This window comes from Eurytemora carolleeae, unplaced genomic scaffold (assembly GCF_000591075.1).
Source record: "Eurytemora carolleeae unplaced genomic scaffold, Eaff_2.0 scaffold194, whole genome shotgun sequence".
Lineage (NCBI taxonomy): Eukaryota > Metazoa > Arthropoda > Copepoda > Calanoida > Temoridae > Eurytemora > Eurytemora carolleeae.
The window spans coordinates 227526-242862 of NW_019396489.1; the positions used below are offsets into that span (position 1 = coordinate 227526).

At 31.6% G+C, this 15337-nt stretch overlaps 1 protein-coding gene across 1 annotated transcript in view; it reads left to right on the forward strand.

Annotated features, from left to right (window-relative positions):
• The window catches only part of LOC111704226 (uncharacterized), a 42703-nt gene that overhangs the window by 2009 nt on the left and 25357 nt on the right, over positions 1-15337 (forward strand). Inside the window, exons 4-6 of the mRNA XM_023476380.1 lie at positions 1048-1156; positions 2094-2199; positions 3785-3860. Of these exons, the coding sequence (XP_023332148.1) occupies positions 1048-1156; positions 2094-2199; positions 3785-3860 (291 nt within the window). The remainder of the gene's footprint in view (positions 1-1047; positions 1157-2093; positions 2200-3784; positions 3861-15337) is intronic.

Here is a 15337-nt window from a genome sequence, read left to right on the forward strand (position 1 = left end):
TACTTGATTTCAGATAAATTCCAGATATTTTTAGATCAAGTTCAATAAGATTTGATAGATGAATATCTGAAAAATGAATATCTTATCTATCTATATTATAAATTTAGCTTGTCTTAGTGGGTGTTTGTCTGTTTGTTTGTATTCAAAAAACGGCAAAACGGCTGCATCGATGCGACCCAAGTTTTTTGTCGGACCTCACTTGGCCCCAGGGAAGGTTTATGAATGATCAAAATCTCAAAATTTGCCTCAAACAAAATTTGATTTTCATTAAATTTTCGAAAATTTTGAGAATCCACGAAATTTTTTTATGAAATCCGAAATTTTTTGTTTGTTTTGTTTTTCTTATGAACACAGACTACAGAGAGAACATGTTCACAATTGAAAAAGAATATTGGCGCGAAACCCCCTAAAAGCCTAGTATACTTACTATAATTTAATCAAAACATAAAAGCTGCGCGAGTGTGGATTTTTTTGAGGTTTGGCCAATAAATGTTAAAATGTCTTGCCCGAACGAGAACTAAAAATGAATTATAACTATTTATAACAATTTTATTTTGGTTCGCAGCGCAGTGTTATCAAACCTTTTTAGATTTGATTTTTTTCCGAGCTTTAGCGAGGGATTAAATATAATCTACAAAGGCGAGAACTTTCCAGACACAGAGAAAATTTAAGTTCAAACACAATTATAGCACTTCTTGCCAAAATAATAGTTTCATAGATAATTTTAGAAAACGTTTGTGTACTTATCTTATTGCAAGAATTGCAATGGGTATTTCTAGATAAAATAAGCTTTTTTAGAAAGCAGATATAAAATATAAATTTAATTTTAATTTTATTTTTATTTTTATTAAAAAAATGTTTTGGAAATATCATAATTATTTTAGAGGAAATCCGGGAACCAATCAAACTTAATAGCACACGTGCTATGATGTCAGCTAAATTAACTTTATAGCACAATAATTACTTTTTAGCACGTTCATAATAAAAATTCATCATGAATTGAGGAAGAAGGAATAAGTACACATTGTTTCATAAATATTTAAATAGGTGTGCGGTGAAAGAAATATAAATGCTGAGTATCCGGATCAAAATAAATGTAAAGACGCCCTGTCCGAACTTGATAAACTCAACGACGACATTCTTCGGCTTACTCCAGGTAAATCAATTTCCCGCCTAAAATCTAAAGGAATACCAAATATCGGTGTTCAATAAGAAGCGATCATATCAATATAATGAAGACGAATATTTTTAAAAGTTTTAATTGTTAACAAGAATTTTTCCGAATGACAAGTTTACAAGAAATTAAAGAGAAGCTTTTTTAATAGACAGCTTCTCTGTGCTTCCATGTTTATGTGCATCCATGATGTTTAAAATATAAATAAAGATTTAAATCGAAAGTCGTATTCCTTATATTGATGATATTATCGTATACTACTGTAGAATTATAAAATGAAAAATAGCAATTTAGATTTGTAGCATTTCCTGATTCTTTGAAACATTTTGCAAACAGGATTATTCAGAAGCAATGAGACTTCAGAGACGACTGCATATGATGTTTGCTATTTTTTTACTTAGGTTCTCGTGGATTTGATTTACATCTTTTCTTATAAATTCATTTAATAGTTCATCAAAAGACTAATTTTAAGAAAAACTGTAAACCGAATAATGACCAATGTGTTATGAAAAGGTCAATAAACAATATTTTGAGTCACCCTCCGTTTGTGGAGTGACATGTCCGAGTCCGATTCACAATGGTCTGATTAGGTCATATGACAGTTGGTGAATAGTTTTGAATGTCTTTTTCCATTTACTGTATAAAATATTAAACATTCTTTGCATTTTATTTCGTAAACTAAATCTTGTGCTCAAATGTATTTGACTTTGAAATTAATTTTATTATGATATGACCCCCTTTTTATTATTCTCTATAATATCCAGCAACTTAATTGATTATGGAAGAAGACAAAATTTAAACTTTACACCAACTGTCATGTTTCTTTGGACACCCTGTATCATCCTTTGTGGATTATATTGTGCACACTCCTTAGAATAAAGATTGAACTTTTTATTACAGCAGCATATTTGATTTTAAGGTTTGAGGTATTCATCAATGTCTGATAAAAGGCCAAGTTCAAGCTTGGGGGAGTCCTGTACCCCCTCTCCAGATCTCAGGGGGGAGGAAGATATATGGAAGACCAGGTAGGGTTTATTAACCACAAATGGTTACCAAACTGTTCTATTGAAACAGAATTAAATACATTTTCCTAGACAATAAATTCATGTTTTTATTTCGACTAATAAAACATAACTTTTAAAATTATTATAGACATACATACAAATCATTAGCGAGGACCTATCCAGAATACATCCCAATTAGGAATAATTTAAATGGCAGGCTCTACACAATAAAATAATTTATTCATTACAAATATAAAGTAAAGTATTATTTGGATAAAGGAAATAATATAATTGGTTAGGAGAGAATAAGGATAAGAGGATAGGAGGATGCATGGAGGATAGGATGATAGGAGGATGCATGGAGGATAGGAGGATGCATGGAGGATAGAAGGATGGAGGATAGGAGGATAGGAGGATGCATGGAGGATAGAAGGATGGAGGATAGGAGGATAGGAGGATAGGAGGATGCATGGAGGATAGAGGGATGGAGGATAGGAGGATGCATGGAGGATAGGAGGATGCATGGAAGATAGGAGGATAAGAGGATGCATGGAGGATAGGAGGATGCATGGAAGATAGAGGGATGGAGGATAGGAGGATGCATGGATGATAGGAGGTTAGGAGGATGCATGGAGGATAGGAGGATGGAGGATAAGAGGATAGAGGATGGAGGATAGGAGGATGGAGGATAGGAGGATAGGAGGATAGGAGGATGCATGGAGGATAGGAGGATAGGAGGATGCATGGAGGATAAGAGGATAGGAGGATGCATGGAGGATAGGAGGATGGAGGATAGGAGGATAGAGGATGGAGGATAGGGGGATAGAAGATAAGAGGATAGAGAATGGAGGATAGGGGGATAGAAGATAGGAGGATAGAGAATGAAGGATGGAGGATAAGAGGATATGATGATGGAGGATAGGAAATTGGAGGATGGAGTATAGGAGGATCAATGATAGGAGGATGGAAGATAAGAAGATATAATGATGGAGGATAGCAAATCAGAGGATGGAGGATAGTAGGATGGAGAATGGAGGGTGTAGAATAGAAGGATGAAAATAGGAGGATTGGGAATGGAGTATGGAGGATAAAAGAAGATAATATTGGAATAGCATATACCAACTGCAAAGCTCTGCAAAAAATATTTCCAATCCATTCTCTGGACATTCTTTTTCTAGTATTTTCTGGACATTCTTTTTCTAGTATTTTCTGGACATTCTTTTTCTAGTATTTTCTGGAAATTCTTTTTCTAGTATTTTCTGGACATTCCTTTTCTAGAAATCAATCGTATCCGTCACGTTTTACAAAGTGTTTTGCTTTTTTTACGTTGCCGATTTTCATTTTATTTTATGATTATGATCGTACGTAAAATCTTTTTGTCGTGAAATCATTGTTTAAAACTTAACAACCTGTCACAACTTTTAAAGCCTTTACATGTTTTCATGTTGAAACTATGAGAAACGTTAAACAGTTTGAGGATGGCAATAGCGTTGAAATTTGGCAGAATAGTAAAAGAAAAAATGGTACATTGAAAAATAATGCTCAGGGAGAAAAATATTAAATTAACGTTTTACATTTTTAAATGATGATTTTATTTATATTTCAGGTGTATTGAGCTAGAAGAGAGCCTAGGGAGGTTTAGAGATCAGGCTAACAGGATCAGGGACATACTCCAGATAAAGGTAGATAGATAGATAGATAGATAGATAGATAAGTAGATAGATAGATAGATAGATAGATAGATAGATAGATAGATAGATAGATAGATAGATAGATAGATANTTTAACTTTTGATTGTGGCTTTATCTGTGAGCAGCTTCTCTTTGTATAGTATAAAAAAAAGTTTGTGGATTTCATAATTCTTTTCATCAAACTATTGTGTACTTTATCATTCTTACTCACTTCATCGTGAATTTCATAATGAACGTGCTATAAATTAATAATCATCGTGCTATAAAGTTAAATCAGCTGTACGTACATCCTATCACGTATTTAAAGTTTTGATTGGTTACCGGATTTTCTCCAAAGAAATTAGGATATTTCCAAAAAACATTTTTTTAATTGAAATGAAAATAAAATAGAAATCTACTTGATTTTTTTTACTTCTGCTTTGTTTCACATCTTATTTGATCTATAGAGATATCCATTGAAATAAGACAAGTACACAAACGTTTTAAATAATTACCTATAACTCTATTATTTTGGCACAACGTGCTTTAAAGTTTTTGGACTTAAATTCTCTCTTTATCTGGAAGGTGTCGCCTTTTTAGATTATATTTTGTCCGACAAGCCATATTTATCTATATAGATTTACAAATGTGAAAAAATGGGCGTTTAAATAAAATGTTTTTAAAGTCAGCGAACCCTTACAGCTGATTCTGGCCCTATTTTCATCGGTTTTTTGTCTTAATTTTTGTTTTTTATATGGATTTCGACGGAGTTCAGTTCAGTCTGAATGTACTCTTATTAGTCACTCTCGCTTAATTTTGAAGTTGATTTTTTTCAGGAAAATTTATTTTATAAATAACTAATATTATGATACCATATGAAATTTAAAATGGTGAGACTGTGTGACCTTAAAAATATTTCACGACGAATTAAAGGAAATTTATCACGGTAAAAATTAAATTTTCAAGGTTTTACTCATAACTCATCTTTTTGATAAATTATTTAGAAGTAGCTTTATCTATGAGCATCTAAAACAAAAACAAACAAAAATAGGCGGATTTCATAATATTTTTTTGTGCATTTTGAATATTTTACAAAAAAAAAAACTTTTAAACATAAATCTTTGAAAATTCAATCATCCTTAAACCTTCCAATTGGTCACGCAAGGTTCCACAAATAATTTGGGCCCGATCGGTTCAGCCGTTTTGACGTTTATTGGATACAAACAAATAAACAAACAAAGGACACACAGACATGCTTGGGCGTAAGATAAAAAAAATAGTAGCTAAGAGGTTAAATTTTTGTTCACAAATATTTTAGCATACATTTTACATTTCCTTACGTCTAAATTAGAGTCATGAACGGCAAACCAAACTTGATATCTTTTTTATTAAGTTTAGATCGAAATTTTGCATGCCTTGGTATTAAAAGCTACAAGCGGTGACATGCATTGAATATAATGAAATAATTTGTTTTGCAATATTGTTGATACAGTATACATAGCTCTAGCTAAATCTTTTTCGAGCTTTTCATAGATTCAAGTGTCCCCGGTCATTTTTTAAACAATTCTACAAAAAACTAAATATTATGTATTTGATAATAAACAGTTAAAATTTTGATATTTAGACTTATCATATAATTATCTTAAAATCTGCAAAAATTTATTTATATTTTCATATTTTAAGATACTGTATATGGTCCGTTTAAACATTTGGAACTCCATCGTCTTCAAACATGAATATTTGGAACACCCTAGTGCTCAAACATGAATATTTGGAACACCCTAGTCCTCAAACATGAATATTTTGAACACCCTAGTCCTCAAACATGAATATTTGGAACACCCTAGTCCTTAAACATGAATTTCTTTAATGTCAGTATAATTCCCCCTTATATGTAACATCAGGGCATAACTTCGTAGTTCCATTTTACAACAAAAAAATTAACTGTCTCCAGTGACGCTCTATTCACCATCAGGTTGCTAAGATCCAAGGAATAAAACATTTGAGTTGCGGTAAGGACTCAATTCCTTTCTTTAAAATTCAGTGATGGTGATGGACCAAACCTCTGTAGAGTAAAAAAGTAGATGTTAGTTCCACATTTATTGAAAATATATTTCGGTCTGGGTTGACCCTCGTCAGTTCTTGAGATTGTTTCTTCGCAAAGATTAAAAACAAACAAATTCCTTTCTTCATTTGTACAAGATGAAAATTATAACGCATGGGAAATGTTAAGATTTTGGTCAAGAAATACAATAGTTGCTAATGCAAGCCGTAAAACTCGATTAAAACTAGTTTTTCCACTTTTTGCTAGTTTGCAAACCAACCTTTGCAAATAAAGTAATTCAGGAAAATATGACGTAATTTCTGCGTACATTCACCTGGACAAAGAGTACAAGGGAATAGGGTTGATTTCTTCAAATTAAATTGGACCGCACACTTCTCTTACACAAAAAATCAGAAGAAAATGTTGCCCAGATATCTTAGTCCTTTAATATTAGAAAATTTGAGTTTGCTGAAAAGACTTCATTTTTTTATTTTTTTTATTGATGGTTTAGCATTAAAAGGCTGTAATGTTTAAGGTTGGTGATTATAGGTATAAAAATCAAATGCGTGCAGTCTAAAACAGGCTAGCTTTCACGCAAAAATCAATGAGAATTTTATCAATTAATTCAAAGTAAAAATGTACAAAATGTACATGAACAAAATGCACATGTTTAAGTCAAAGAGGATAAATAATTTTAAGCGAATTATAACACAAAGATATATCCAGTCAAAAAGGATAACTCATTTTAAGGAATTATAACAGAATGATATATCCGGTCAAAGAGGATAACTCAGTCTGAGTGTTTTATAACAGAATGATATATCCGGTCAAAAAGGGCAAATCATTCAAGGAATTATAACAGAAATATCCGGTCAAAGAAGATAAATCAGTGTTTGCAAATTTCTACAGAATGTTTTGAAAATCGCCCAAGCCAGCTGTACAATTATTTAATGTCTTCAGTTGATCTATATTTCTTATTTAACAGTTAGATATTGTCCAATGGACATGGTTGATATTTAATGAAGTTAAATTATAAAGAGTTAAATGATTAAATTCAATTTTCTAGATTAGTTTGATTAAGCAGAAGTTAAACCACTTTTTGTTCAGTTTGCAATCTACACCTACTTAGTGTTTAAAGGGACTGTAAGCGTAATCTTAAATGACCCTTCATGCAAAAATGGCAACGCCAGATTTACAACGGTGCCCTTAAAGGCTTTGTCTAATTAATTATTAGATATTCATGTGTATGTTTATTAAAACTGTCTATTTTCCTTTGTGGTTTAAAACTGACTTATTTGGCTACGCTCAATTTTATACAACCGAAGATAAATAATTTACTTTATTAACTAAATTTAAAAACTAAATTTAAGAGATCAAAATATATCAAGGTGACGTGGCAGAATTATTTAGTTCCTCTTGCCGCGTCTGAGTATCCGGCTTCTCTCCTCAGATCGTCTTCCGCCACACTTATGCATTTCTTACTTATAAGAAACATGGGAGAAAATACACAGAAATGAACACTTTTTGAGTCAGAAAAACGACACGAATCTTTCACATTTTTGATCAGATTAAAGTTTTAAGGATATCGCGCGTTTTAAATCAGATATTGCTATCTTTGCATGGAGGGTTAGTTGAAATTACGCTATATTTGTCCCTTTACTTTATTTGTACTGCCAGATATAAACTTTGCACAAACTATCAGTTCAAAGAGTTCCAAGAAACCTCAGTCTTCTTGTAGAGCCAACTTCTTCAGAAAATCGTCATTTTTCATTGAAACATCTTATTTTTTTTATTTTTTAGGACGAAGTTGTGCATTTATTACACAAATGTCTCTGAAATGTCCTATCTTTAAAATGTCTTATTTTTGATTTTGTTAACTATGAAATGTCCTAATACTTTCGCAAGACACAAGAAAAGGTTTTCCCTGAATTTGAGAGTTAAAACCTGCAATGGTTGTGCCAAAACTGGACGTTAACGCTGACTTTTGAACCAACTAATTACAAACTGAGATTAAAAAGTCGAGTTTAAATCGAGTTTTTGAAATCATATTTCTCCAAGTTGGTGAGTGGACTTCAAAATTGGTTAAAAAGTTGGTGTTTACACTCAGTTAAGGTTCGATTATCGCAGTGTATAACTCAACTTCGAATCTCGACTATATCTTCACATCTGGATGGCAAAAGTGGAGTTAAAGTCTAAGCTTTAACTCAAATCTCTGTTTCCTGGGTTGAAGAATCAGGCATTGAGGTAAAATACATGCTCATAGCCATCAAGATTAGTTTATTAAAAAGTTAGACTGCTAACTTTGATGGTTGATGGTTCTATGAAGGTTTTTAAAACGTCCTTGAAAATTACTCTCTCTTAACCCTATTCCTGCTGGGGGGGGGGGTCAATTTGACATCAAACATGGGATTTAGAGGGCCCTCCCCCCCAGGCAGCATATCCTGGTTTTCAAGTACCCCAGCAGAGATAGGGTTAAAAGACAAGAAGTTTCACGGGAAAAGTGTCGAAACTGAGAGAGATAGAGAAATAAAAGAAGAAGGAAAGAGGGGGGGGGCAAGGGGGGAACTCCCCTTCGAGCCTGTTATTGGTGCATAAATGGTTTTTAGAGGCTTCCCCACGAGCCACGTTCCGTATCTCCTGCCACATTGAAAGCATTGTTAATCTTTCTATGTGTTATAATTTTCATTATTACTATTTTTTTTCGGGGACTTTTCATTCTAAAATTGGTGCATTTTTAAAAATTTATCAATGTCGACGTTCTTTTTAAACAATTTTTCATTTTTGACTATCCATAACCCTTTCTTGCCACACAAATTGTGCCCGATCGGTTCAGCCGTTTTGACGTTTGTTGGATACAAATAAACAAACAGACACCCAGGAGACAATCCAAGTTTATTTTTATATCAATAATATCTTCGTTATTATTAACATTATTATTTTTTATCATTATTAGTATATGTTAGATACTATTTTTATTATTATCTTAAGCATCATCTTTGTTCTAAATCTAAAATGTTCAAATTTAAATGATAAAATATTATGATATATTCAGCGCAAAATAAGCAACTAATTATGAGTGATTAATATATTCCCTTTATATCTGAAAGATCTATATGGCTTTGATTTTTCCATTTCATAGTATTACACAAAGAATGCAAGGAAATTTGCGTATAATCTGCGTACATATTGAAACCAGTTCTCTCTGGGCGGAATTCGTAAACAAGAATAGATGCATCAGTGTTCGTTTAGTATCTGAGGAGGCTAAAAGCATAAAATTTGGGTAACTTTGATAATTCACATAATAGTTTCCTATGACCAGAATATGTCATTGATTATTTATGTGAAAGATGGATCCCATGTCAGGCTTCGACATCCGTCTTGTGTTTACATTACCGCACAGTGGCAGTACACTGCAGTACAAAAGATGCGTACACCTCTGAAATAACTTTCCTTGCCTTAAATCCTTGGTATTACAGATTAAACTGAGTGTCTGTAGATTTGACCGTGGTTTTCTATCGTACAAACCGTGTATTTTCAAATAACTGCCTGCGAAGATTGATTATATGTATCTACAACATCCCACACCACGTTCACACTAGGCCTGAGGTTAGAGTTCCGTTAACGAAACTAAGGTTTTCGAAAATCAACGGAACATGTATGCTTAACTAGAAACTGTGTGTGATAAATATACCATATAGCACTTATAATATTTTCAAGCTGTTGTCTTTCTATCATTTGTTACCTTAATAACATATTACGGTGAGTCCATAAGACAACTGAAATCATTAGACAAAATATAAACAGCTTGAGACAGAGATAAGAGGGTTACAGAGATCGATTATCAGCTAAAATATGCGATATTTTCCACAGCATGTTCTATTGTGTTCAAGTACACCGTACACGAACTATAAGCAAACATCTGTATTCAGGGATAAATAAGGATCCTTTGGATACGAAACACAAATTCTTTAAAAAAAAAGACTGAATTCATAAATGTTATGTTTCATGTTTAAAATTGGAGTATTACTTTAAAAGTTGTAAAACTTAAAACCCTAAATGGGTATTATGTTCAACAAGTGGCCGTGAGATGGCACTCTAAAAACCTATTGTAAAAACCTAGCATGTCGTGCCGGGTCAATTTAAGCCTACATAGCCCACCCTGTTAAAGGAGATAAGTAGTCTGTGTAGTCTGTGGTTTGAGATACACTCTTGGTTGTGTTAATCATTAATCAGTAGAGAAATAGATTCAGAGAGCTTTGAGTGTCAGTTAGAGAATACTTAGAGAACGCTTTTGGAGTTTTGGCATTATTACATGTGTTTTACTTATCAGATATGATTTATTTCAATAAAAATATAAATATTATAATTCAATATAAATATGATTTATTTCAATATAAATATAAATATTATAATTCAATATAAATATGATTTATTTCAATATAAATAGACTTTCAGGGCACCATCTTAAAGTTCAATTGAACATTTTTCCTTTGTATACATTTTTCCTTTTTAAAAAAATATCGTTGATTTTAAAACTTTAATGAAAATTATATTTTGTTGAAGGCTAATTGGGGTCTTGTTTTGTCCCAATATAAAATTATAAATATAAAAAAATTATAAATTTGGGCCCGATTGGTTCAGTCGTTTGACATTTATTTGACTCAAACGGACAGATAAACAGATAAACAAGCACAGTATATATATATATAAATACTTTATAGGTTATGTATATAACCTCTTCGTGTTACTAACATTTAAATGTTCATCAACCCCTCGAATTATATAAATGACCGTAAAGAAACTTTTTTATTTTCTTAATTAAAATCTATTTATTTTTATCTTAAAAACAATTATTTGTGCAAAATTTTTTAAAATTTTGTGCTTTTGATTGGAAACCTAAGTTTTAAGGGAGAGACCGGCAAGACATGGTAAAGATGAAAGTTCAGTATTGTAGAGAAAAACTTTAGGGTTCATGAGATATTTCTACTGTGTACAATTTTTGTAGATTAGTGTACAGTCGTTAGTAATATTTCACCAGTTGTTTCAGTAAGCGGAAGAAACGTTTATTTAAATTCTTAAATAACATGGGAAACACATGTAACAAATATTATTCTACATATAAACAAATTTAGAAGAATAATGAACTTTTATCAAATTCTTTCAGCTAAGGTCGGTTGCTGGAGGTTTTCTTTGTTTTAATTGTGAAGATATCATTTTGTAGAAATCCGCAAATGAAATTATAGAAAAAGCGCAAAGGTAATGATGATAATGAGATCATTGATTCTACGGTTCTACTATATGCGCTTTCATCGATAATTTCTTTTCAGAAATATGTTCCTACACAGCGAATTATTCTATGAATGTTTTTTTTACATGCTTTGTCGATCCGGGATATCAAACAATTTTAAAATATGTTTCTTCTGCTGACTGAAACAACAAATAAAATATTACAAACGACTTTACCCTCTGATCTAAAATTGGTACACCGTAAAAATGGATTAATGGTATCAAATAAGTCCTAAAGTTTGTTTCTACAATACTCCAGTTTGATTTTTCAGCTCAACTAGGGTTTCCACTTAAGAAACCTCAGTCAAATATAAAATATCGATAGATCATCATTCATCATCTCATCGCTTAAAGCAAAGTGTAGAAGGTATAAGCTTGCAAAGTGTAGAAGGTATAAGGTTGGAAAGTGCAGAAGGTATAAGGTTGGAAAGTGTAGAAGGTATAAGGTTGGAAAGTGTAGAAGGTATAAGGTTGGAAAGTGTAGAAGGTATAAGCTTACAGAGTGTAGAAGGTATAAGCTAGCAAAGTAGTTTGAAACCAGATATTGAAAACAAAATAGCTCTTTAATAAATGTAGTTTGAAACCAGATATTGAACCAAAATAGCTCTTTAATAAATGTAGTTTGAAACTAGATATTGAAAACACGTACATTAGCTCTTTAATAAATGTAGTTTGAAACCAGATATTGAAAACAAAATAGCTCTTTAATAAATGTAGTTTGAAACCAGATATTGAACCAAAATAGCTCTTAAATAAATGTAGTTTGAAACCAGATATTGAAAACACAATAGCTCTTTAATAAATGTAGTTTGAAACCAGATATTGTAAACGCAATAGCTCTTCAATAAATTTTGTTTGAAACCAGATATTGTAAACGCAATAGATCTTCAATAAATGTAGTTTGAAACCAAGTATTGTAAACGCAATAGCTCTTCAATAAATTTAGTTTGAAACCAGATATTGTAAAAACAATAGCTGTTAAATAAATGTAGTTTGAAACCAGATATTGTAAAAACAATAGCTGTTAAATAAATGTTCTATCCCAACCTATCATCTTGACACATTCTATCCTTTGATTTATCCTATTCCTACTCCAACTTATTATATAAACACAACCTTCCCTCTATTTTATTTTATCCTTAGGTTTGAAACCAGATATTGAAAACAAAATATCTCTACAATAAATGTAGTTTGAAACTAGATATTGAAAACAAAATATCTCTAAAATAAATGTAGTTTGAGACCAGATATTGAAAACACAATAGCTCTTGAATAAATGTAGTTTGAAACCAGATATTGAAAACAAAATAGCTCTTTAATAAATGTAGTTTGAAACTAGATATTGAAAACAAAATATCTCTAAAATAAATGTAGTTTGAGACCAGATATTGAAAACAAAATAGCTCTTGAATAAATGTAGTTTGAAACCAGATATTGTAAACACAATAGCTCTTGAATAAATGTAGTTTGAAACCAGATATTGTAAACACAATAGCTATTGAATAAATGTTGTTTGAAACCAGATATTGTAAACACAATAGCTCTTGAATAAATGTAGTTATGAGTAGGACTGAAACCAGATAAGATTTTAATTTTAAATACAATTCATTTTAATTTGATGTGAAAAGTATATTTAATGTTATAAACTGTATTTTATCCAAAAAAAAATTTAAGAATTGAGTCTTTGCCACAAATCCAAATTATCAAATACCTCAATATTTACATCCTGATGGAGCATAAGCCATTGATATTTAAAACTTAGACTTTTTGATCTATGAGATTTCATTTTTCGAAATATCTAAGGTATTTGCCATTTAGTTGCAAAGATATAGAGATTCTAAAATCAGAGTTTGTTGCAAAGACTCGATTCCTTTATTTAGAAGACAATTTTATTTCTGTTTTTCCATTTTTTGTTTAAGATCTATAAAACATTTTTGGTAAGATTCTTTAAAAGGCATTGTTTGCGAGAATTTTAGTTTTTACACAACTTTTCTACACAACTTTTCTACACAACTTTTCTACACAACTTTTCTACACAACTTTTCTACACAACTTTTCTACACAACTTTTCTACATAACTACATAACTTTTCTACACAACTTTTCTACACAACTTTTCTACACAACTTTTCTACACAACTTTTCTACATAACTTTTCTACACAACTTTTCTACACAACTTTTCTTCACAACTTTTCTACACAACTTTTCTACACAACTTTTCTACACAACTTTTCTACACAACTTTTCTACACAAATTTTCCAATTTTATTTTGAAAGAATCTTTTCTCTATCTGCTTATTTCTAAAACTTTAAATATTTACAAAGATGACAAATAGGTTTAGTATTTTTATTATTTTCTATATCTAATATTTATGAAGATAATAATATGCAAGACAGCTGCTAGGGTTAGAAGAGTGTCTGATAACTCCAGCACGAACTACATTTCGGGGTTTAGAGTAATCCAGGGCAACTTCTTTATCAGATTCGTCCGCTGACGAGTAACCAGCACAAGAGGACGATTCTTCGTTGGAGGAATATCCGTTGGATGGGGTAGAGAAATTTTGAGACGAAAAGTTCTGAGATGCAAAGTTTTGAGATGAAAAGTTCTGAGATGCGAAGTTTTGGGAAGCTGAGTCGGATAAATATTCGTGAGATCTTGTATATCTCTTCCTGATTGGGAGATTCTCAACTGAGATTGCTGGGGATACAGATCTCTCGGACTCCGATCTAGAGAACTCGGCATGGTTCATGTTAGGCAGCATTGGGACACGTTCTGAGTAATGACGATCCATCTTTGAATACTTAGGAGGTTGAAGTTTACAATGCTTAGTACGTCCTGTAGGCTTGGAGGTTGGATTGTAATTGAGTTGTGTAGACTCTCGCCAACTTTATATAGAGCTCAGCCAGTCACTTGAATCCGCCGTCCGACTATATACAGAGATAGATAGATAGCGCAGTGCAGTAGATATGGGGATATTACTAGTTATACTCCCGTTACCATGTTTAATATTCCGCGCATTATATTTTTGTTTTACACAACCAACCAATTATGTACAGACTTATTGGAAGGCCAATCAACATGATTTATATCAAGGTTATAATGCAAGGAAAGTTTTTTTTAGATGTGTACGCATCTTTTGTATTGCAGTATAGTGTACTGTCTCTGGGCGGTAATGTAAACACAAGACGGGTGTCGAAGCCTGACATGGGATCCATCTTTCACATAAACAATCAATGAAATATTCTGGTCATAGGAAACTCTTATGTGAATTATCAAAGTTATCAAAATGTAATGCTTTTAACCTCCTCGGATACTAAACGAACACTGATGCATCTTGTTTACAAATCCAGCCCAGAGAGAACTGGTTTCAATATGTACGCAGAGTATATGCAACAGCAATTAACTTTCCTTGCATTATAACCTTGATCAATCCGGATGCAAGTTGTACTTCACTTCACCGGCAAAACTTAAATTTATCATAACACAATTTCTAAGCATTAGAAAGAATTCTGAATAAGTTTTGTGATTTTTTTTCTTCGAGTTTTGGATTTATGAGTTTAGAACCTGTCAGAAATAAAGGAGTGCGCGTACATATCATCACAAAATATATCCAAGCAAAACATATCAATACAAAACCTATCAAATCAAACATATCTCAAGGAAACATATCAAATCAAAACATATCAAATCAAACATATCTCAAGGAAACATATCAAATCTAAACATATCAAATCAAACATATCCCAAGGAAACATATCAAAACAAAACATATCAAATCAAACATATCTCAAGGAAACATATCAAAACAAAACATATCAAATTAAAATATATCCCAGCTAAACATATTAAAACAAAACATATCAAATCAAACATATCTCAAAGAAACATATCAATACAAAACATATCAAATCAAACATATCTCAAAGAAACGTATCAATACAAAACATATCAAATCAAACATATCTCAAAGAAACATATCAATACAAAACCTATCAAATCAAACATATCTCAAGGAAACATATCAATACAAAACATATCAAATCAAACATATCTCAAGGAAACATATCAATACAAAACATATCAAATCAAACATATCTCAAGGAAACATATCAAAACAAAACATATCAAATCAAACATATCTCAAGGAAACATATCAA